Below are 24,338 nucleotides of genomic sequence, written 5' to 3'. Positions count from 1 at the left end.
GTTGTTTTTATTCAGACCTCAGTTGGTGGTATTGACTTTGTAAAGTGAACCTGACCGCTAATATTCCAGCCAGGTATATTTGCCACTGAAACACTGCAGCATTTCAGAGAAAGACATACTTTAAAAGTCACCAGGGACCAGCTGTGGACTAGTCAGACAGGCAGGACCCTAACGACATCTCCCCTCCCACTGCCCTGGATTATCAGGACTCTGCCTATACACACACGTAGGGAGAGATCTGTCAATCCAGAGCAGTGGGCAAGGTGAACTCGGTAGGAACCTGCTTGTCTGACTAGTCCACAGCATGGCTTTTAAAGTATGTTTTTCTCTGACTGAAACACCTATTTCCTACATATCTGATACATGCAGCCTGTATATTGGGCGGCATGTGTCGGCTGAAAGGTTCACTTTAAGCATTTGTTATCCAAACAAATGGGCTGTCCTGGTACTGATGAGTAGAACAGGTCCTCAAGACTCTTTGTAACTGTTCTGTAATATGGAAAAGACATGACTATCCTGAACAGAAGACCTGCTCTTCTAATCTAGACAAACCTGTAAATATCTTGAATTAGGGGTATCTTGATAACATGGCAAGGGTTTAACATAATTTTTCTGTGCATTTTTTAAATTTAAAGCATAGTTAATATAAATATATATATATATAGATATATATATATATATATATATTATATATATATATATATATATATATATATATATATATATATATAAATATGTGTATGTATATATATATATATATATATATATATATATATATATATATATATATATATATATATATATATATATATATAATTTTTATTGTTAACTTTGCTTCTTTTAGGTATTTATGAAAGAACCAGAGAGGCAAAAGCTGCAGGATACCCTTCATCAGGCTGTCATCAGGAAGATTATTTTACTGCAAAGTCTTTTCCGTATGGTTGTTGATAGGAGAAACTTCTTAAGAATGAAAAGTGCATCGGTCACCATACAGGTAACGCGTACCAACAAGGTGGATTTGAAATTACAGTATTTTTTAAATAAATAAAATAAAACTGGAATGGTTAAAAATAAAAAAACAAAAACAAAAAAAACCTGTCACTACTTTGAGCATGTTAAACTGGCCACATCATGGAATAGTGGCTGCAGAGCTGGGTGAAACCTAGTTTTATTTTGAATTTCTCCTTTCTGTTGCTGAGATATTATCTTGCAAAGTTTAGGTTTCATTTATTGTAGTTAAACTGGAACTTACCAGAGATTTGTCTCTGGGGGCGTGTACCGTATTTTTCGGACCATAAGACGCACTTTTTTTCCCCCAAATGTTGGGGGAAAGTGGGGGGTGCGTCTTATGGTCTGAATGTGGCTGCGGGGAATGTGGGTGCTGCGGTGGAGCGGGTCATCGGGGGCACGAGCAGGCTGTAGCAGCCTGCCGTGACCACGTGGACCCGCTCATTTAATATGCACGCCCATCCCCCGCCCATCATCCCTCAGCGCTGAAGCCGGCGCTGACAGGTGGGCGGGATGATGGGCGGGGGATAAACAGCCGGCTCGCATGATCACCCCTGGCAACTACGGCCTGGAGTGATCATATGCGGCTGTATTCACTGCCCCCCGTGCATCATTATCAGCGCGGGGAGCAGTGAATCAGTGTACAGTACTCACCGTTCCCCTGCAGCATCGCTCGTCCTCCCGTCTGTGTCAGCGGCAGCGATAGTGTTGGCCCCCTTAAAAATAGTCTTGGTGAAATGGTGGAAGGGGATGAGGGTAAAGCCAACCTGCTGAATGACTTTTTTTCTACGGTTTTTATACAAGAAAATGCCATGGCAGATGACATGACCAGTGATACCATAAATTCACCCTTGAATATTACCTGCTTAACCCAGCAGGAAGTACGCCGCCGCCTCGAAATCACTAAGGTTGACAAATCTCCAGGCCCGGATGGCATACACCCCAGAGTACTACAGGAATTGAGTTCTGTGATAGATAGACCATTATTTTTAATCTTCTCAGATTCCTTAATAACAGGGTCGGTACCGCAGGACTGGCGCATAGCAAATGTGGTGCCAATATTCAAAAAGGGGACAAAAACTGAGCCGGGAAATTATAGGCCGGTAAGTTTAACCTCTACGGTTGGTAAAATCCTTGAGGGTTTCTTGAGAGATGCTATACTGGAGTATCTCAAGAAAAATAACCTTATGACAGAGTATCAACATGGGTTTATGAGGGATCGATCCTGTCAAACTAATTTGATCAGCTTCTATGAAGAGGTAAGTTCAAGTCTGGACCAGGGAAATGCAGTGGATGTTGTGTATATGGACCTTTCAAAAGCTTTTGATACGGTGCCACACAAAAGGTTGGTACATGAAATGAGAATAATGGGGATAGGGGAAAATATGTGTAACTGGGTTAAAAACTGGCTCAGTGATAGGAAACAAAGGGTGGTGATTAATGGTACATACTCGGACTGGGTCTCAGTTCATAGTGGGGTACCACAGGGGTCAGTATTGGGCCCGCTTCTTTTCAACATATTTATAAATGACCTTGTTGGGGGCATGCGGAGTAGAATTTCAATATTTGCAGATGATACTAAACTCTGCAGGGTAATCAATACAGAGGAGGATAAGTTTATATTACAGGGAGATTTATGTAAATTGGAGGATTGGGCTGAGAAGTGGCAATTGAAGTTTAATGTAGATAAATGTAAGGTCATGCACTTGGGTAGAGGAAATAACATTTATGATTATGTACTTAATTGTAGAACACTGGGTAAAACAGACACAGAAAAAGACTTGGGTGTATGGGTGGATGGTAAACTTCACTTTAGTGGACAGTGTCAGGCAGCTGCTGCCAGGGCTAATAAAATAATGGGATGTATTAAAAGAGGTATAAGTGTTCATGAAAAAAATATAGTTCTACCTCTGTACAAGTCACTAGTGCGACCGCACTTAGAATACTGTGTACAATTCTGGTCACCGATATATAAGAAGGACATAGCTGAACTGGAGAGGGTGCAGAGAAGAGTGACCAAGATTATTAGAGGAATGGGTGGGCTGCAATACCAAGACAGGTTATTAAACTTGGGGTTATTTAGTTTGGAAAAACGAAGGCTTAGGGGGGATCTAATCACAATGTATAAATATATGAGGGGACAGTACAGAGACCTTTCCAAAGATCTTTTTACACCTAGGCCTGCGACTGGAACACGGGGGCATCCGCTACGTCTTGAGGAAAGAAGGTTTAATCATAATCACAGACGAGGATTCTTTACTGTACGAGCAGTGAGACTATGGAACTCTCTGCCGCATGATGTTGTAATGAGTGATTCACTACTAACATTTAAGCAGAGCCTGGATGCCTTTCTTGAAAAGTTTAATATTACCAGTTATGTATATTAGATTTTATGACAGGGTATTCATCCAGGGAACTAGTCTGATTGCCGGATGTGGAGTCAGGAAGGACATTTTTTCCCCATTGGAACTTGTTTGCCACATTGGGGTTTTTTTTGCCTTCCTCTGGATCAACATGTTAGGCTACGGGTTGAACTAGATGGACTTAGAGTCTCCCTTCAACCTTAAAAACTATGATACTATGAGCTGTCCCCATTGCCCTGCTGGATCGTGATCATCTCCTGTGTTTGTGCCGGCGGCTGAGTGGAGACTAGCGGCACGCACAGCGATGACGTCATCGCTGTGCGCACGTGTCCACACGCAGCCGCCGGGACACTGGCACAGACACAGGAGATGATCGCGATCCAGCAGGGTAATGGGGATGGCTCTAATCAGCGCTGCCGCTGACACAGACCGGAGGACGAGCGATGCTGCAGGGAGTGAGGTAAAGTGAGGTGAGTATGAACGTTTATTTTTTTTATGTGCCACAGGATGCGGCCATACACCAGGATGGGGGCATATTATGAGCCGGATGGGGGCATATTATGAGCCGGATGGGGGCATATTATGAGCCGGATGGGGGCATATTATGAGCCGGATGGGGGCATATTATGAGCCGGATGGGGGCATATTATGAGCCAGATGGGGCCATATGCCATGATGGGTTATATAGCAGGATGCGGCCACATGCCAGTATATAGCAGGATGCGGCCATATGGCAGGATTACGGTATATAGCAGGATGAGGGACATATACTGTATATACCAGGCAGGGAGGATCATTACCAGGATGCGGCACCTTAGTAGAGAATTTGGGGACATTACCCCCATAAAAGTGTCAGCAGCAGATCCTCGCCCCATAACAATGTGTCATGACCACATTTTTTGCTTAAAATTTTATTTTCCTATTTTCCTCCTCTAAAACCAGGGTGCGTCTTATAGTCCGGTGCGTCTTATAGTCCGAAAAATACGGTACTTCTTCTCCTGTAAGAGATTGACCAATTATAAGCAGGCAGTGTTATGTAGGGAAGAAAAAAAACACCCTCCTCGAGTCCTCTCATTACTGATCTCTTCAGCTACTGTGTTATGATACATAATTCAGATCTCTTCTCACAAGGCTGTCATCTCTCCACCTCCCCACACATTAATTGCTGTAAGATGAAACCTGGAAGGGTTTGTAATGATACATAACTTGACTAAAGTAACTGTCTAGAGCTGCATGTGATTTTTGAGGCAATGCTTGAAAGATATCTCTAAATATATAATTTCTTTATCGTTCCTTTGGGAGACCCAGACCATGGGTGTTTAGCTTCTGCCTCCGGAGGACACACAAAGTACTACACTTAAAAGTGTAGCTCCTCCCTCTGAGCTTATACACCCCCTGGTAGCCAGTCCTAGCCAGTTTATCGCTTTGTGTTCAGGAGGTCATACATCCACACATGCATTCTCATCTGATTTGTTTGACTTTTGGAAAGCGTTTGAAGAAAAGTGGGTCCATGTCTGGACTCCCGGCATGTCCCTTCTCACCCCACTGTGTCGGCGGTGTTGTTAAGGTTGATTTACAAGGCTGAAGCCTTACATGCTGCGCTCCTTCACCATCCCTTCTGGGCTCTGGCTTGAAGTGGGAGCCAGCACGGTCTCCATGCCTGGCAGGAGTCCGGTCTCCATCCACAGCCCCTTGAGGATTCTGTTGGACCGGAGCACTCATCCCCAGGGACATGGCCCTGCGTCTCAGCAGCTAAGTACCTGAGACGTTTATGTTGGGGGTCCCGGTTCTTTATTGTATGGTGAGAGTCTGCTGTATGTGATTGTTTTTAACTTTTCCGGCGGGTTCTCCAGCTTTTGCCAGAGAACCGCGCCGATGGTGCCTGCTTGTCGGCCTCGCCAATTAAATTTAGGCCCCGGCTTCGCCGGAGGCCTAGTTTTGTTTTCCTGCCCTCGCATGTCACTCATGCAGAGGGACAGGTTCGGCTCCTCCCGGCGGCCGTTCTACACAGGGGAGGGACACTCCCCACTGCTGGGGCGTCCCTCCTTCCCTGCAGGTCTCTATAGCCCTCCAGTTCCCGCTCTTTTATAGGAACGCCCCATTTCTCAGGCAGAGTTCACTCTGCTCTGGGACATCCTGCATTCTGCATCTCTGCTGAGGTGCTGCGCACTGGGGGACCGGGCTTCAGGATCTGGAGGGCACACAACACCGTGCTCAGCGGTCTGGTAAGCCACAGCCGGTCTCCGGTTGTGGACCTCTGTATATTCTCCCTGGGGTTCATTCTCTGCAAAGCCCCCACTCCAGCAGCATGTCTCACACAAGGAGCAAGGCTCCAAAGCTTTATGCTGCATGCACTGCATGTAAGCTCCTGCTGCCTGAGCCGAGCATTTATCCACACTGTGATGGTTGCTCTAAGTTGGCGGTGCCACAGCCTGGAGTCTCACCCCCAGTGGTCTCTCAGGCTGCTGCTGCTGCTGCTGCACCTGTGACTGAATCCCCGGCCTGGGTAGAGTCCTTTTCTAGGTCCATATCCCAGTCATTTGCTGAGTCCATGGGACTTTTGTCCAGGACTTTGAATATGCATCAGCCCCCCTCACAGGGTGCCTCTAATACTCTTGACAGAGGACTCCTATCCTCTGACCTCCGTCCATCAGAGCTCACGGAGGATTCATCATCTGATCCCAGACCCCGTCCTTCTAAGAGAAGGCGCAGGGTTTCCTCCCCCTCCCCATCCCACGGCTCTGTCTCAAGAGCTGACTCTCTAGATGAGGAGGATGCCCTCACTGGGGGCTCGGAGGCTATATGTATCCCTTCGATTTCTCTGAGGGTGACTCGGACCTTAGTGATTTGATTGCTTCTATTAATTCTGTGCTGGATCTCAATCCGCCAGTGTCAGAGGAGCAACTCTCTTTGGCAGAAAAACATCAGTTTACCTCGCCTAAGAGAGTGAAGAATGTGTTCTTTAACCACTCCAGTTTTCAGACCGCTGTGACCAAACCCAGGGCCTGCCCTGACAAACGCTTTCCAAAGCGTGGTTCTGATGACCGGTTTCCATTTCCACCTGAGGTGGTCAAGGAGTGGTCTCACTCCCCAAAGGTAGACCCCCCGGTGTCTAGGCTCTCAGCCCGGACCGTTGTGTCGGTGGCTGACGGCACCTCACTTAAGGATTCCACTGACCATCAGTTTGACCTTCTGGCCAAATCTGTGTATGAAGCTGCGGGGGCCGCGTTTTCCCCGACTTTTACAGCAGTGTGGGCTCTCAAAGCCATCTCTGCTTCTCTAGAGGAGATGCATTCCCTCACCAAGGAATCTATGCCTGAGATGGTTACCTTAACTGCTCAGGCTTCAGCTTTTTCATCTTATGCCATGTCTGCCATGCTAGAGGCTGCTCACCGCACTGCGATGGCTTCAGCTAATTCTCTTGTTATCCGCAGGATTTTGTGGCTTCGAGAGTGGAAGGCAGATGCTTCTTCCAAGAAGTTTCTTGCTGGGCTCCCTTTTGCTGGTTCACGGCTGTTTGGTGAACAGCTGGATGAAATCATTAAAGAAGCTACTGGCGGGAAGAGTACTTCCATGCCACAAACCAAGACCAGGAAACCCGCCCAGGGTAGGAATCAATCGAGGTTTCGTTCCTTTCGTTCCTCCAACTGGTCATCCTCTAAGCCTTCCGCCTCGTCCGCTAACTCAGCCAAGGATCAGAAATCCAACTGGCGCCCAAAAGCGCGTCCGCAGAAGACCTCAGGAGGTTCTGCCACTAAGGCAGCTTCCTCATGACTCTCGGCCCGCTCCAACCACGTCCTTAGTCGGTGGTAGGCTCTCCCACTTTGGCGACACTTGGTTAAAGCAAGTCTCCGATCAGTGGGTGAGAGATATCATATCTCACGGCTACAGGATAGAATTCTCTTCCAGCCCTCCAAACAGATTTTTTTCTCTCAACTCCCCCCTGCTCCAAGGCCGCCGCCTTCTCGCAGGCCGTGGCGTCCTTGCAGGCAAACGGAGTGATTGTCCCAGTCCCCGCTCAGGAACGGTTCAGAGGTTTTTACTCAAATCTCTTCCTAGTTCCAAAAAAGGACGGTACCTTCCGGCCCATCCCGGATCTCAAGCTTCTCAACAAGCATGTTCGGGTGCGGCATTTTCGCATGGAGTCCATGCGATCAGTCATTGCCTCTATGACCCAAGGGGAGTTCCTGGCATCCATCGACATCAGAGATGCCTATCTACATGTGCCAATCGCAGTGTCACATCAGCGTTGGTTACGTTTTGTGATAGGAGAGGATCATTTCCAATTCGTGGCTCTCCCCTTCGGGTTAGCCACGGCCCCTCGGGTATTCATCAAGGTCATGGCGGCAGTGATTGCGGTCCTTCACCTCCAGGGGTTGGCATTGCTCCCTTACCTGGACGACCTTCTGGTCAAGGGTCCATCCAGCGCAGACTGTCAGCGGAGTGTTTCGCTCACTCTCGCCACCCTAGCCCAATTTGGGTGGATTGTCAATCTTCACAAATCCACTCTGACTCCGACCCAGAGTCTCACGTACCTAGGGATGCAGTTCGAGACTTTGCCGGCACTTGTGAAGTTGCCCTTAATCAAACAGCAGTCTCTCCGGCTAGCGGTGCGCTCTCTCCTGAGGCCCCGCCGTTATTCCCTCAGGCGCCTGATGCAGGTGCTGGGTCAAATGGTGGCTTCCATGGAGGCGGTTCCCTTTGCCCAGTTCCATCTGCGTCCTCTGCAGCTGGACATCCTCCGCTGTTGGGACAAGCGGCCTTCCTCCTTACAGAGGTTAGTGGCTCTGTCGCCACGGACCAGGAGCTCTCTTCAGTGGTGGCTTCGACCCCTCTCCCTGTCCCAAGGGCGCTCCTTCCTGGCTCCGTCCTGGGTGATTCTCACCACGGATGCCAGCCTATCTGGCTGGGGAGCGGTACATCTCCACCACAGAGCTCAGGGCACTTGGACTCCGTTTTACGTGGCTCGCTCCCACGATCCTCAGGCCTTCGCCGCGGACGCTCTGGTTCAAGACTGGTCCCAGTTTCGTCTGTCCTACGTGTTTCCCCCTCTAGCTCTCTTGCCCAGAGTCCTGCGCAAGATCAGAATGGAGGGCCGTCGAGTCATCCTCATTGCACCGGATTGGCCCAGGCGAGCTTGGTATCCGGACCTGCTCCAACTGTCCGTGGAGATGCCGTGGCATCTTCCGGACCGTCCAGACCTGCTCTCGCAAGGTCCGTTTTTCCGCCCGAATTCTGCGGCACTCAAATTGACGGCGTGGCTCTGGAGTCCTGGATTTTGACGGCTTCTGGTATTCCTCCTGAAGTCATCTCCACTATGACTCTGGCCCGTAAGTCTTCCTCCGTCAAGATCTATCACAGGACTTGGAAAATTTTCCTGTCCTGGTGTCGCTCTTCCGGCCATTCTCCTTGGCCATTCTCGTTGCCGACCCTTCTGTCTTTTTTACAGTCCGGTCTGCAGCTAGGACTGTCCCTTAGCTCTCTCAAGGGACAAGTCTCAGCTCTATCAGTGCTGTTCCAGCGGCGTATCGCCCGGCTGGCGCAAATCCGCACCTTCATGCAAGGTGCGTCTCACATCATTCCGCCTTATCGGCGGCCCTTGGATCCCTGGGACCTTAACTTGGTCCTCACGGTATTGCAGAAACCCCCCTTTGAGCCTCTTAGGGAGGTTTCTTTGTATCGTCTTTCTCAAAAGGTGGCCTTTCTAGTTGCCATAACTTCTCTCAGGAGAGTCTCTGATTTGGCTGCGCTCTCCTCGGAGTCACCTTTTTTGGTTTTTCACCAAGACAAGGTAGTTCTCCGTCCGACCCCGGACTTTCTTCCTAAGGTGGTCTCTCCCTTCCACCTTAACCAGGATATTTCCTTGCCTTCCTTCTGTCCGGCCCCTGTTCATCGCTTTGAGAAAGCGCTGCATACTCTAGATCTGGTGCGTGCTCTCCGGATTTATGTGGCTCGCACCGCTGCGCTTAGGCGGTGCACCTCTCTTTTTGTGCTAACCACAGGGCGGCGCAAGGGTCTCTCTGTTTCTAAGCCGACCTTGGCCCGTTGGATTAGATCGACCATTTCGGACGCCTACCAGAGTACTCAGGTGCCTCCCCTGCCGGGGATCAAAGCACACTCGACCAGAGCTGTCGGTGCCTCTTGGGCTTTTAGGCACCAGGCTACGGCTCAACAAGTCTGTCAGGCTGCCACTTGGACTAGCCTGCATATCTTTTCGAAGCACTACCAAGTGCATGCTCATGCTTCGGCAGATGCGAGCTTGGGCAGACGCATCCTTCAGGCGGCTGTCGCCCACTTGTGAAGTTAGGCTCCGCCTACTTCTTAGTTTTTTCTGTTTATTCCCACCCAGGGACAGCTTTGGAACGTCCCATGGTCTGGGTCTCCCAAAGGAACGATAAAGAAAAAGAGAATTTTGTCACTTACCGTAAATTCTTTTTCTTATAGTTCCGTATTGGGAGACCCAGCACCCTCCCTGTTGCCTGTTGGCAATTTTCTTGTTCCGTGTGTTATCACCGGCTGTTGTCGTGGACAGAGTCTCCGGTTGTTCCGGTTCTTACTCGGTTCTACTTGTGGGTGGCTATTCTCCTTCAGCTTTTGCACTAAACTGGGTAGGACTGGCTACCAGGGGGTGTATAAGCTGAGGGAGGAGCTACACTTTTAAGTGTAGTACTTTGTGTGTCCTCCGGAGGCAGAAGCTAAACACCCATGGTCTGGGTCTCCCAATACGGAACTATAAGAAAAAGAATTTACAGTAAGTAACAAAATTCTCTTTTTTTTGTCTTCTAAGGCATACTGGAGGTCATATCTTGTTAGGCGGAATTTGGGCATTAGGAAGAATGCTGCTGTATCCATCCAGGCAGCATGGAAAGGTCATTTACAGAGGAAAATTTTTCTTGGTCAGATGAAGATTATACAATTATTACAAGCACATTGCAAAGGATATTTACAAAGGCAAAAGTAAGTATGAAAGGTTACACTGAATTATGCTTCCATATCAAAGTTGTTGTTATTGGTTTGTTGTCTGTATTGAATGTATTGTTTGACATCGTATTTGTATTGGTTTTGAAAAATTCCTGTCCCTTTGCCTCCAATTTACTTTCAGAAAACAAACTGTACTTCACTGGGTCCAACAAAAATCCTTCGCTGTTGCTTCCCATGCCTACTATTATCTGTGACTCTGTCATGTTGGCCGCAGCTCAGTGCTGGACCCCGGGAAGGTTGACCAAAGCACAGTTTATTTTTTTTAAACTAATTGCTGCCAGTCAGATGTTTTCCAAAACTGTACCCCCCTTTTTAATTTTGCTAATTTAAACTAAAAAAACTTATATAAACAAAAAAAAAGTATAAAAATCTGTCGCTTACATGAGCCTGAGCTACAGTACATGCACCGCCACAATTATATGCACAATGCTGTGCCTGTGTAAACTGGGAAGGAGATTCCTCGACTCTAACTGCAGTGTTCAGATATTGATTGCCTCTGTTCAATGTAAAAATCCTTGATTGACAACAAATTTAAAAATTTTTGATTAACTGCAATTAATTTTTTTTATTTGCCTATCCACAATGTTTATGCCTTTAGGTTACATACATTGTAAGCTTCTTTACAGTCCCTCCGTTTGAGCTATTTTTCCCTCGGTATACAGTTAGGCCACAACTATATTTAACAGTTAATATTTGAGTTTTGTATTTTTAACTGGTTACCAAAACCTATTCAAGATGCAGATCTAAAATCAATATGGGCTTAAAGGGCAGATTCTCAGCTTTAATTTGAGGGTGTCCATTCTAATTAGTTAGGATTTGGGAATTACAACTTTAATATATAACTGCCTCTTTTTCAAGAAACCAAAAGTATTTGGTCAATTATCTCTAATGGACTGCATGGGCTATTCCCTCATTAATCCATCAATTAAAGAGAACCTGTCAGGTCAAATTACTTTCATATTACACATTATTACAACACAGGGATGGGTAGGAAGGGGTTACTAGCACACACATGCTCCTGCTTGTAGGTTATAACGCTTTTTTGACCTGACAGGTTCCCTTTAAGCAGGTAAAAGGTCTGGAGCTGATACCAGGTGTGACTTTTGCATTTGTAAACTGTTACTGTGAACACACAACATGCGATCAAAGGAGCTCACAATGGAAGATGAAAAAGACCATCATTACCCTTAATAAAAGAAGAAATCCATCAGACAGATAGTAAAAATGTTAGGAGTAGCCAGATCAACAGTTTGTTACAGTCTGTAAAAAAACAAAAAACGTACTAGTGAGCTTGAGAACTCAAAAAGGCCTTGTGACTTCCAAGGAATGCAACAGTGGTCAGTGATCGCAGATTCCTTTCCATGGTGAAAAAAAACTTTCACCCAAATGAAGAACACTCTCCAGAAAGTAGGTGTTTCAGTATCTGTCTACCATAAAAAGAAGACTTCATAAGCACCAAACAGAGGGTTCATCACAAGGCACAAACCATTTCTGCACCTTAAAAATAGGCCAGATTAGACTTCGCCCCAAAAAACTTAAGGATCCAGCCCAGTTATCGAAAAGCTTTGAACGGCTCATTATCCAAAGCACGCCACATCCTCTGTAAAATATGGTAAAGGCAATGTGATGGCCATGCATACATGGTTTCAAATGACACCTGGGTCACTTGTGTGTATTGATGATGTGACTGAAGACAGAAGCAGCCAGATAAATTCTTAAGTGAACAGGGCTATACTTTCTGCTCAGATTCAGCAAGGTTGATTGGATAGCACTTCACAATACAGATGGACAATGACCCAAAACATACTGCGAAAGCAACTCAGGAGTTTTTTAGGGCAAAAAAAGTGGAATATTAAAGGCAAAAAAGTCAATCACCAGATCTCAACCCCATCAAGTATGCATTTCACATGCTCAAGGCATAACGTAAGGCAGAAAGGCCCGCACAAACCCAAAATCATCTGAAGTCAGCTGATGCATGGCAAAGCTTAACAAAGAAGGAGATCCAGCATTTGGTGTTGTCGAAGACTCTTAGACCTCATGTAACCATTGCCTGCAAAGGATTTGCTACAAAGTAATAATATATATTTTATTTATGGTAAAGTTAATTTGTGCAATTAGGAGGCTTTGTTGAAAAATGGTTAGGAATTTCAAGCGTTTCAAAGGGTATTTTTCTACAACCCTTTTAACCTCTTCAGGGCATTTGTTGTTCATGCCTTGACGCTACAAGAAATGTGTTCCAGCAAACCACCATACATGTACTGCACCACGATCACGTCGCCAAAATAATCAGCAGATGTCAGCTATGTATCATAGCTGACGACCTGTAGTAACACTCACGATTAGTGCTATTACTGATCGCAGGCTTTTAACCAGTCTGATGCCGCTGTCAGTAGTTGAGTCATTTGTAGGGGTTTCTGCTATTTTGGCATTTTAGGGGTTCTTCAAATGCAACATGGATGTATCGATTCTAGCCAATTTTGTGTTCCATAAGTCAAATAGCACTCCTTCCCTTCTGAGGTGTGCCGTGCACCCAAATGGTAATTTTTTGTGCCTTGTAAACAATAAAGGGGAGTTATATCTGAAAGTATAATTAAATACAGATATAGTATATGTTTGGTGAATAACATGTTGGAGGTGAAAATAACTATTACTCTCTTTTAAGGTTCAGTATTATGTTGGAAGCAAAGAGAAAAGCAGATGCAGAGGAGGAGAAAAGAAAACAAGAGGCTATTAAAAAGGAAAAAGAGGCCCAGATGGAAAGGATCCAAAAGGAAAATGAGCAAAAAAGAATAGAAGAGGAATTAAAAAAGCTAGCAGACGTGAGTGTAGCCAATGCTTCACAAAATTATCCCGAATTTGCCCTAAAGAAGGTACCTAAAGTAGATAGTATGGAAGAAAAGATAAGTGCAGCTACAAAACTAGAAGAGCCAGTGTGGTTAAAGAGAACAGATGAAGATGAGAGGATTCAGAAGGAGAATGAACGGAACAAGACTGAGAAGATTCACGCTGAAATTGAAGAGCAAAAAGTATGCAAGGCAATAAAGCAAGACGTGCCATATGAAGGGAAATCTGATCGTATAGTGGCAGCGAGTGCCAGTGGGGAAATTAAGAGCCCTGACCGTGCATCCATTAGCCGTGAAAGGGAAAACAGGAGGCTCCGATGTCTGCTTCATGACATGCTGCAGAACAAACATATCCACTCATCACAGGAGGAGGATGAAAACGTAGAAGGTGCTATTCCACAAATTGGGCAGCACAGTAGTAGCAGTAAAGAAAAGGTTATAGTAGTATCTCAAGATGAAAAGACAGACAAGGGGAAAGAACAAGAATTTAGCAAGGTCAGTGAAGCAACAACGCAAAGTCAAGATTTAGAAAAACCTAAAAGGCCTTCTAATCTACATTTAGACCTTCAACAAACACCCAAAAAACTATCTATAGATGAGAAAAACATGGAAACTTCTCCATTGGATGTCGAAGCCCCAAGTGTAGGAATCATCCAGCGATATAGTGACCATGAAAAACTGAGAAACAAAGCAGAAAAGTGGAAGGAGAAGAGGCAAACAGAGTCTGGCCAGGTGGAATTTACAGGCACGCCTGAGAGAGAGGAGGTTAACCTTCAGAGGGACGGCAAAGAAATATCGACAAGGTATTTTAAGGGTCTTTGCAATGGTTTGTTTGGTGTCAAGCACATACATTTTGAAAGAGGACAGTTAAATGATCACTTTAATTACTCCTCAACAGGGAGAAGCCATCTCCAGAGGACTCTATAAAGGTGCAGTCACCTTCTGCTCCTCAGGTTTGTGAATTACTGGCTTTTGCAAGGCTTTCATATTGATTTACTGTTGGGAATATCAGAACTGTTTGCCATTTGGTTTGCAGCCACCTCCTGTACCTGTTGAAATAGATAAATGCTCAAATAAGGCTAACCTGCAGAAAAAGAAATCTAATGAGTACAGCACTCAATCTGACAGTGTACCATCGCAACCCACAGACTCAAAGTGAGTGAATTGGTCAAATAATGCAGAATTTCCTGCTATGCTCATTAATTGCTTCTCATTTATTAATTAAATTGTCTTTTATATGCAGGCACACCTTCAAGGGTCCTCTGTATAGGCTTCTGGGCAAGAAGCCTGACAAAAAAAGCAGCAAGGAAAGTCCACTTACCCCAGAAGGCACAGAACTTCCGTCTTTTCCTCCATCAACCCAGGATAGTGTTGCAAATAAGAGATCCATAGAAGGTGATTTTTCAACACCATCCTTTTATAGTCTCATATAACTGACACTAAAGGGAACTTGTCACTTCCAGAAACGTTACTTACCTGCATGTATAGTGGTAATCTGTAAGTAAATAGTGTTTAATTCATATCTAGCGCAATGTAATCTCTCCCCGGCATATTGATTCACTGGATCCTCTGGCGGTGAAAAGTTCCCTTTAAGTCTGATCTTAAATGGCATTAACATATTCCACAGGGACAGTTATTGGAGGTCAGGCAAGTCGGCAGTCCCCAATTGAACCAACCAATAAGCTTCGTAGGAGTCGCTCTATTAAGATTGGTAAAGCCGCCACTGTGTCTGAAACATGGAAGTCTTCTTTGTGCCGGGAAATAACGAACTCTACCGAGCTAAAACACCTAGATGATTTCTTGTTTACCAAGGTAAATAGTCCTGAAATATAAAAGTGTATACTAATGTCTATATATTTTCTAGGTAGTAATGTTTCCCTGATTATTTACAGATCTTATTTGCTTACTTTTAATTCGCAGCAGACCTCCTCATGATTCCCCATTCACAAACTATTGCTATTTTTTTAAGTCCACACTGCTACACATTGAATTGTGCTAGAAGTGCGTTAGCAATGACAGCCATTTAACTATCAAAGTTAAGAAAATGTATAAGGAATGTTAATTTGCAGAACTTTTATTGAATGGAAATAACTCCAATGAATGTTAACACGTCTACAATGAAAAACTATACACCTTTTCAATACAATTTTTTTCAAATAATTAGCAAGACCTAGTTGCTGACAGTGTATGGAAATACAAGTGCACATATATATTATATAGTTATTACAAACAGTGATCTATTTCAAGTGTTTACTTCTATTAATGTTGATGATTATGGCCAATGAAAACACAAAAGTAATTATCTCAGAAAGTTAGAATATTTACCACAAAACACCTGCAAAGGCTTCCTAAACATTTTAAAATGGTCCCTTAGTCTGGTTCAGTAGGCTGCACAATCATGGGAAAGACTGCTGACTTGACAGATGTCAAGAAGGCAGTCATTGACACACTCCACAAGGAGGGTAAGCCACAAAAGGGCCTTGGTAAAAAAGCTGGCTGTTCAGAGTGCTGTATTTAAGCATATTAATGGAAAGTTGAGTGGAAGGAAAAAGTGTGGTAGAAAAAGGTGCACAGGCAACCAGAATAACCGCAGCCTTGATAGGATTGCTAAGAAAAGGTCATTCAAAAATTTGAGGGTTGATTCGCAAGGAGTGGACTGCTGCTGGAGTCAGTGCTTCAAGAGCCACCACACACAGACATGTATCCAAGACATGGGCTACAAGTGTCGCATTCCTTGTGTCAAGAAACTCAGGACCAATACACAACACCAGAAGCTTCTTACCTTGGCCAAGGAGAAAAAGAACTGGACTATTGCTCAGTGGTCCAAGGTATTGTTTTCAGATGAAAATAAATTTTGCATTTTAGTTGGAAATCAAGGTCCCGGAGTCTGGAGGAAGAGTGGAGAGGCCACAATCCAAGCTGCTTGAGGTGTAGTGTGAAGTTTCCACAATCAGTGACGGTTTGGGGATCCATGTCATCTGCTGTTGTAGGTCCACTGTGTTTTATCAAGACCAAAGTCAGCGCAGCCGTCTACCAGGAAATTTTAGAGCACTTCATGCTTCCCTCTGCCGACAAGCTTTTTGGTGATGGAAATTTCATTTCTTTATCGTTCCTTTGGGAGACCCAGACCATGGGTGTTTAGCTTCTGCCTCCGGAGGACACACAAAGTACTACACTAAAAAGTGTAGCTCCTCCCTCTGAGCTTAAACACCCCCTGGTAGCCAGTCCTAGCCAGTTTATTGCTTTGTGTCAGGAGGCATACATCCACACATGCATTCTCATCTGATTTGTTTGACTTTTGGAAAGCGTTTGAAGAAAAGCGGGTCCATGTCTGGACTCCCGGCATGTCCCTTCTCACCCCACTGTGTCGGCGGTGTTGTTAAGGTTGATTTACAAGGCTGCAGCCTTACATGCCGCCCTCCTTCACCATCCCTTCTGGGCTCTGGCTTGAAGTGGGGAGCCAGCACGGTCTCCATGCCTGGCAGGAGTCCGGTCTCCATCCACAGCCCCTTGAGGATTCTGTTGGACCGGAGCACTCATCCCCAGGGACATGGCCCTGCGTCTCAGCAGCTAAGTATCTGAGACGTTTATGTTGGGGGTCCCGGTTCTTTATTGTAAGGGGAGAGTATGCTGTATGTGATTGTTTTAACTTTTCCGGCGGGTTCTCTAGCTTTTGCCTGAGAACCGCGCCGAGGGTGCCTGCTTGTCGGCCTCGCCGCTTAAATTTAGGCCCCGGCTTCGCCGGAGGCCTAGTTTCATTTTCCTGCCCTCGCATGTCACTCATGCAGAGGGACAGGTTCGGCTCCTCCCGGCGGCCGTTCTATACAGGGGAGGGACACTCCCCACTGCTGGGGCGTCCCTCCTTCCCTGCAGGTCTCTATAGCCCTCAAGTTCCCGCTCTTTTATAGGAACGCCCTCTTCTCAGGCAGAGTTCACTTTGCTCTGGGACATCCTGCATTCTGCATCTCTGCTGAGGTGCTGCGACTGGGGGACCAGGCTTCGGGATCTGGAGGGCACACAACACCGCGCTCAGCGGTCTGGTAGCCACAGCCGGTCTCCGGTTGTGGACCTCTGTATATTCTCCCGGCCTGGGTAGAGTCCTTTTCTAGGTCCATATCCCAGTCATTTGCTGAGTCCATGGGGCTTTTGTCCAGGACTTTGATGAATATGCATCAGCCCCCCTCACAGGGTGCCTCTAATACTCTTGACAGAGGACTCCTATCCTCTGACCTCCGTCCATCAGAGCTCACGGAGGATTAATCATCTGATCCAGACCCCGTCCTTCTAAGAGAAGGCGCAGGGTTTCCTCCCCCTCCCCATCCCACGGCTCTGTCTCAATAGCTGACTCTCTAGATGAGGAGGATGCCCTCACTGGGGGCTCGGAGGCTATGTATCCCATCGATTTCTCTGAGGGTGACTCAGATCTTAGTGATTTGATTGCTTCTATTAAGTCTGTGCTGGATCTCAATCCGCCAGTGTCAGAGGAGCAACTCTCTTTGGCAGAAAAACATCAGTTTACCTCGCCTAAGAGAGTGAAGAGTGTGTTCTTTAACCACTCCAGTTTTCAGACCGCTGTGACCAAACCCAGGGCCTGCCCTGACAAACGCTTTCCAAAGCGTGGTTCTGATGACCGGTTTCCATTTCCACCTGAGGTGGTCAAGGAGTGGTCTCACTCCCCAAAGGTAGACCCCCCGGTGTCTAGGCTCTCAGCCCGGACCGTTGTGTCGGTGGCTGACGGCACCTCACTTAAGGATTCCACTGACCGTCAGATTGATCTTCTGGCCAAATCTGTGTATGAAGCTGCGGGGGCCGCGTTTTCCCCGACTTTTGCAGCAGTGTGGGCTCTCGAAGCCATCTCTGCTTCTCTAGAGGAGATGCATTCCCTCACCAAGGAATCTATGCCTGAGATGGTTACCTTAACTGCTCAGGCTTCAGCTTTTTCATCCTATGCCATGTCTGCCATGCTAGAGGCTGCTCACCGCACTGCGGTGGATTCAGCTAATTCTCTTGTTATCCGCAGGATTTTGTGGCTTCGAGAGTGGAAGGCAGATGCTTCTTCCAAGAAGTTTCTTGCTGGGCTCCCTTTTGCTGGTTCACGGCTGTTTGGTGAACAGCTGGATGAAATCATTAAAGAAGCTACTGGCGGGAAGAGTACTTCCATGCCACAAACCAAGACCAGGAAACCCGCCCAGGGTAGGAATCAATCGAGGTTTCGTTCCTTTCGTTCCTCCAACTGGTCATCCTCTAAGCCTTGCGCCTCGTCCGCTAACTCAGCCAAGGATCAGAAATCCAACTGGCGCCCAAAAGCGCGTCCGCAGGAGGTTCTGCCACTAAGGCAGCTTCCTCATGACTCTCGGCCCGCTCCAACCACGTCCTTAGTCGGTGGCAGGCTCTCCCACTTTGGCGACGCTTGGTTAAAGCAAGTCTCCGATCAGTGGGTGAGAGATATCATATCTCACGGCTACAGGATAGAATTCTCTTCCAGCCCTCCAAACAGATTTTTTTCTCTCAACTCCCCCCTGCTCCAAGGCCGCCGCCTTCTCACAGGCCGTGGCGTCCTGGCAGGCAAACTGAGTGATTGTCCCAGTTCCCGCTCAGGAACGGTTCAGAGGTTTTTACTCAAATCTCTTCCTAGTTCCAAAAAAGGACGGTACCTTCCGGCCCATCCTGGATCTCAAGCTTCTCAACAAGCATGTCCGGGTGCAGCATTTTTGCATGGAGTCTCTGCGATCAGTCATTGCCTCTATGACCCAAGGGGAGTTCCTGGCGTCCATCGACATCAGAGATGCCTATCTACATGTGCCAATCGCAGTGTCACATCAGCGTTGGTTACGTTTTGCGATAGGAGAGGATCATTTCCAATTCGTGGCTCTCCCCTTCGGGTTAGCCACGGCCCCTCGGGTATTCACCAAGGTCATGGCGGCAGTGATTGCGGTCCTGCACCTCCAGGGGTTAGCAGTGCTTCCTTATCTGGACGACCTTCTGGTCAAGGGTACATCCAGCGCAGACTGTCAGCGGAGTGTTTCGCTCACTCTCGCCACCCTAGCCCAATTCGGGTGGATTGTCAATCTTCCCAAATCCACTCTGACTCCGACCCAGAGTCTCACGTACCTAGGGATGCAGTTCGAGACTTTGCCGGCATTTGTGAAGTTGCCCTTAGACAAACAGCTGTCACTCCGGTTGGCGGTGCGATCTCTCCTGAGGCCCCGCCGTTATACCTTCAGGCGTCTGATGCAGGTGCTGGGTCAAATGGTGGCCTCCATTTAGGCAGTTCCCTTTGCCCAGTTCCATCTGCGTCCTCTGCAGCTGGACATTCTCCGCTGTTGGGACAAGCGGCCTTCCTCCTTACAGAGGTTAGTGGCTCTGTCGCCACGGACCAGGAGCTCTCTTCAGTGGTGGCTTCGACCCCTCTCCCTGTCCCAAGGGCGCTCCTTCCTGACTCCGTCCTGGGTGATTCTCACCACGGATGCCAGCCTATCCGGCTGGGGAGCGGTACATCTCCACCACAGAGCACAGGGCACTTGGACTCCGTCCGAGTCAGCCCTTTCAATCAATGTGCTGGAAACCAGAGCTGTGCTTCTAGCTCTCCTAGCCTTTCACCACCTGTTGGCGGGCAGGCACATTCGAGTCCAGTCAGACAACGCGACAGCGGTTGCCTACATCAATCACCAAGGCGGGACACTCAGCCGCCTGGCAATGTTGGCGGTCCAACGCATTCTTCAATGGGCGGAGGACTCCAAGTCCACCATATCCGCAATCCACATCCCTGGCGTAGAAAACTGGGAGGCAGATTATCTCAGCCGTCAATCCGTGGACGGTGGCGAGTGGTCCCTGCACCCGGCAGTGTTTCAGTCAATCTGCCGCAAGTGGGGCACTCCGGACGTGGACCTAATGGCATCCTGTCACAACAACAAGGTTCCGGTTTACGTGGCTTGCTCCCACGATCCTCAGGCCTTCGCCGCGGACGCTCTGGTTCAAGACTGGTCCCAGTTTCGTCTGTCCTACGTGTTTCCCCCTCTAGCTCTCTTGCCCAGAGTCCTGTGCAAGATCAGAATGGAGGGCCGTCGAGTCATCCTCATTGCACCGGACTGGCCCAGGCGAGCTTGGTATCCGGACCTGCTCCAACTGTCCGTGGAGATGCCGTGGCATCTTCCGGACCGTCCAGACCTGCTCTCGCAAGGTCCGTTTTTCCGCCCGAATTCTGCGGCATTCAAATTGACGGCGTGGCTCTGGAGTCCTGGATTTTGACGGCTTTTGGTATTCCTCCTGAAGTCATCTCCACTATGACTCGGACCCGTAAGGCTATGTGCGCACGTTGCGTACAAGCCCTGCAGAAATTTCTGCAGCGATCTGAAGAGCACATGTGCGCTTTAGATCGCTGCAGAAATGTCCGTAGTGAGCGCCGATTCCATGCGCTCTGCCTGCAGCTCCTGCCATAGACAGAGCAGGAGCTGCCGGCAAAGCGCAGGAAAGAAGTGACATGTCACTTCTTTTTGCGCAGCGCTTCGGCAGTAGCCGAAGCGCTGCGCTCTTAAACGCCACGTGCGCACGGCCCCTGCACAGTCTCCATAGACTGTGCAGGGGACGCAGGACGCATGCAGTTACGCTGCGCTACAAAGCGCAGCGTAACTGCATGTTTTTACGCGACGTGCGCACATAGCCTTAGTCTTCCTCCGTCAAGATCTATCACAGGACTTGGAAAATTTTCCTGTCCTGGTGTCGCTCTTCCGGCCATTCTCCTTGGCCATTCTCGTTGCCGACCCTTCTGTCTTTTTTACAGTCCGGTCTGCAGCTAGGACTGTCCCTCAACTCTCTCAAGGGACAAGTCTCAGCTCTATCAGTGCTGTTCCAGTGGCGTCTCGCCCGGCTGGCTCAGGTCCGCACCTTCATGCAAGGTGCGTGTCACATCATTCCGCCTTATCGGCGGCCCTTGGATCCCTGGGACCTTAACTTGGTCCTCACGGTATTGCAGAAACCCCCTTTCGAGCCCCTTAGGGAGGTTTCTTTGTATCGTCTTTCTCAAAAGGTGGCCTCTCTAGTTGCCATAACTTCTCTCAGGAGAGTCTCTGATTTGGCTGCGCTCTCCTCGGAGTCACCTTTTTTGTTTTTTCACCAAGACAAGGTAGTTCTCCGTCCGACCCCGGACTTTCTTCCTAAGGTGGTCTCTCCATTCCACCTTAACCAGGATATTTCCTTGCCTTCCTTCTGTCCGGCCCCTGTTCATCGCTTTGAGAAAGCGCTGCATACTCTAGATCTGGTGCGTGCTCTCCGGATTTATGTGGCTCGCACCGCTGCGCTTAGGCGGTGCACCTCTCTTTTTGTGCTAACCACAGGGCGGCGCAAGGGTCTCTCTGCTTCTAAGCCGACCTTGGCCCGTTGGATTAGATCGACCATTTCGGACGCCTACCAGAGTACTCAGGTGCCTCCCCCGCTGGGGATCAAAGCACACTCGACCAGAGCTGTCAGTGCCTCTTGGACTTTTAGGCATCAGGCTACGGCTCAACAGTCAGGCTGCCACTTTAACTAGCCTGCATACCTTTTCGAAGCACTACCAAGTGCATGCTCATGCTTCGGCAGATGCGAGCTTGGGCAGACGCATCCTTCAGGCGGCTGTCGCCCACTTGTGAAGTTAGGCTCCGCCTACTTCTTAGTTTTTTCTGTTTATTCCCACCCAGGGACAGCCTTTGAACGCCCCATGGTCTGGGTCTCCCAAAGGAACGATAAAGAAAAAGAGAATTTTGTTACTTACCGTAAATTCTTTTTCTTATAGTTCCGTATTGGGAGACCCAGCTCCCTCCCTGTTGCCTGTTGGCAATTTTCTTGTTCCGTGTGTTATCACCGGCTGTTGTCGTGGACAGAGTCTCCGGTTGTTCCGGTTCTTACTCGGTTCTACTTGTGGGTGGCTATTCTCCTTCAGCTTTTGCACTAAACTGGGTAGGACTGGCTACCAGGGGGTGTATAAGCTCAGAGGGAGGAGCTACACTTTTAAGTGTAGTACTTTGTGTGTCCTCCGGAGGCAGAAGCTAAACACCCATGGTCTGGGTCTCCCAATACGGAACTATAAGAAAAAGAATTTACGGTAAGTAACAAAATTCTCTTTTTTGCAGCAGGACGTGGCAGCTCTTCACACGGCCAAAATTACCAATACCTGGTTTAATAACCACAGTATCACTGTATTTAATTGGCCAGCAAACTCACCTGATGTAAACCCCATAGAGGATCTATGGCGTATTGTCAAGAGGAAGTTGAGACACCAGACCTAACAATGCAGACTAGATGAAGGCTGCTATCAAAGCAACCTGAGCTTTCCACAACACCTTAGCAGTGATACAGGCTGATCGCCTCAATGTTACGCCATGTTGATGCAGTAATTCATGCAAAAGGAGCCACGACCAAGTATTGAGAGCATTTACTGTACATACTTTTAGTTGGCCAACATTTCTGAGTGTAAAATCATGTTTTCAGTTGGTCTTATATAATATTCTAAGTTTCTGAGATAATGACTTTTGGGTTTTCATTGGCTGTAAGCCATAATCATCAACATGAACAGAAATAAACACTTGAAATACATCACTCTGTGTGTAATGACTCTATATAATATATATGTGTTTCCCTTTTAGTATTGAATTACTGAAAACTTTTTGATGATATTCTAATTTATTGAGATGCACTTTTACATATTTACATCCAGATACCAAAAGCCCATCTATCTGGCTGACCAAAGTGCATACGATAAGTCAACACACTCTTGGTGGAAAATAATTAGTTTTATATATACTGTATATAATATGCAAATAGATAACTTGGATATAGGATATGCCATCAACATCCAAGTGGTGGTTAATTCTCAGTTGGCACTTCACTGTGGTTGGACTCTTGCTGACGTCATAATTGATGTATTGTCTTAAAGTGATATGCCATCAATGACTGGGAATATCCATAACCAAAGTTTTCTGTAATATAATGTCAAAAGGACGAACAACAGTGATCGGGGCTGTCTGTGCAGCCATTCTCCATTAAAATAATACAAATGTTCAATTTCATAGATACTGTAGTTTTGTTCACTCTGGTATCACATTAGATTTATAGGCAACTATGTAATCCCCAATTTCCCCCATATGTTGGGAATTATGCATCACTTCAATATTGTTTCATGTTTCACATGTATTTATTCACACTTGTCAATGTTTTGCTTTTTTTTGTAATTATTTCTTAAAAACAGAAAAAATGTTGTTTCTAGAAGAAACTAGTAACAGAAATATTACAATAGTGAACACACACTGTCATCACTTGTCTTCAGACTTAGCTGTGACCTCTGATTTATGTTAGAGGGAAACTCCACAAGACCAGACAGTTAATGCGGGAGGTCCAATTAAATTTAATGGCCCACCTGCTGCACAAGCTTATATGCATATTAGGGAAAAGAGGAATGGCAAGCTTTTAAAGTGCAAAAATGTGACAGGTTTTTATTATGACAGGTGACAATTCATTACAAGGTTAAAAACACTTTAAGAACAAAGACCATAATTAGAAGTGGCAATGTCCTATTTCCCCCCATATCCCAACACACATGTATATATCTGTAAACATAGACATGGAAAGTATGGTAGCTATATAGGGGCACAAGAACCAAATTAACACATGTACAGTTCAGTGTTAAAGCCAAAATACGCTGGTAGATATTGCAAAAATGCCCAGATAAATTGTTAGGGGAATCATCCCACTGGATGAGGAGAGGGACATGGAGCCAAAGGTGACCGACTCTAGATGGTAACCAATATGGTCTCAAAGCAACCCTCAGACCAGCCCAACGTACGTTTCAATGACGATTTTCTTATCTTCTTCAGGGGAAAAGGTGCTGTAATGCATGCCCACCAAATGCCGGTTTATAAATGCGCGCCGCTGTACACAGGAAATCCCCGGAAGTGACGTATCGGCGCATGCGCAGACCGCCGCTGCCGAGCCCAAGCGTCATTACGCCGTCACGCCAATTGGCGCATGCGCGGGAGCGGGGACGCGTCACCATGGCTCCCACACATGCGCTTGGCGTATAGACAGCAGCGCTGACACAGGGCAAGGCAGGACGGACCCCGCACGCGCGCAGAAACAGCCAGGGATAGATGTACAATATTGCTGCAAGAGC

The 24,338-nt window shown here is 47.0% G+C and overlaps 1 protein-coding gene across 6 annotated transcripts in view; it reads left to right on the top strand.

Annotated features, from left to right (window-relative positions):
• MYO9B (myosin IXB) overlaps positions 1 to 24,338 on the top strand; it is a 255,193-nt gene that overhangs the window by 153,259 nt on the left and 77,596 nt on the right. For all 6 annotated transcript variants that reach the window (XM_075314952.1, XM_075314924.1, XM_075314943.1 and 3 more), the window contains 7 exons: positions 845 to 994; positions 10,159 to 10,328; positions 13,015 to 13,998; positions 14,094 to 14,148; positions 14,232 to 14,350; positions 14,439 to 14,590; positions 14,823 to 15,007. In XM_075314952.1, the coding sequence (XP_075171067.1) occupies positions 845 to 994; positions 10,159 to 10,328; positions 13,015 to 13,998; positions 14,094 to 14,148; positions 14,232 to 14,350; positions 14,439 to 14,590; positions 14,823 to 15,007 (1,815 nt within the window). The remainder of the gene's footprint in view (positions 1 to 844; positions 995 to 10,158; positions 10,329 to 13,014; positions 13,999 to 14,093; positions 14,149 to 14,231; positions 14,351 to 14,438; positions 14,591 to 14,822; positions 15,008 to 24,338) is intronic.

The sequence above is a fragment of the Anomaloglossus baeobatrachus genome, chromosome 1, assembly GCF_048569485.1.
Source record: "Anomaloglossus baeobatrachus isolate aAnoBae1 chromosome 1, aAnoBae1.hap1, whole genome shotgun sequence".
Taxonomy (NCBI): Eukaryota; Metazoa; Chordata; class Amphibia; order Anura; family Aromobatidae; genus Anomaloglossus; species Anomaloglossus baeobatrachus.
This window is presented reverse-complemented; position numbering and strand designations above follow the sequence as displayed.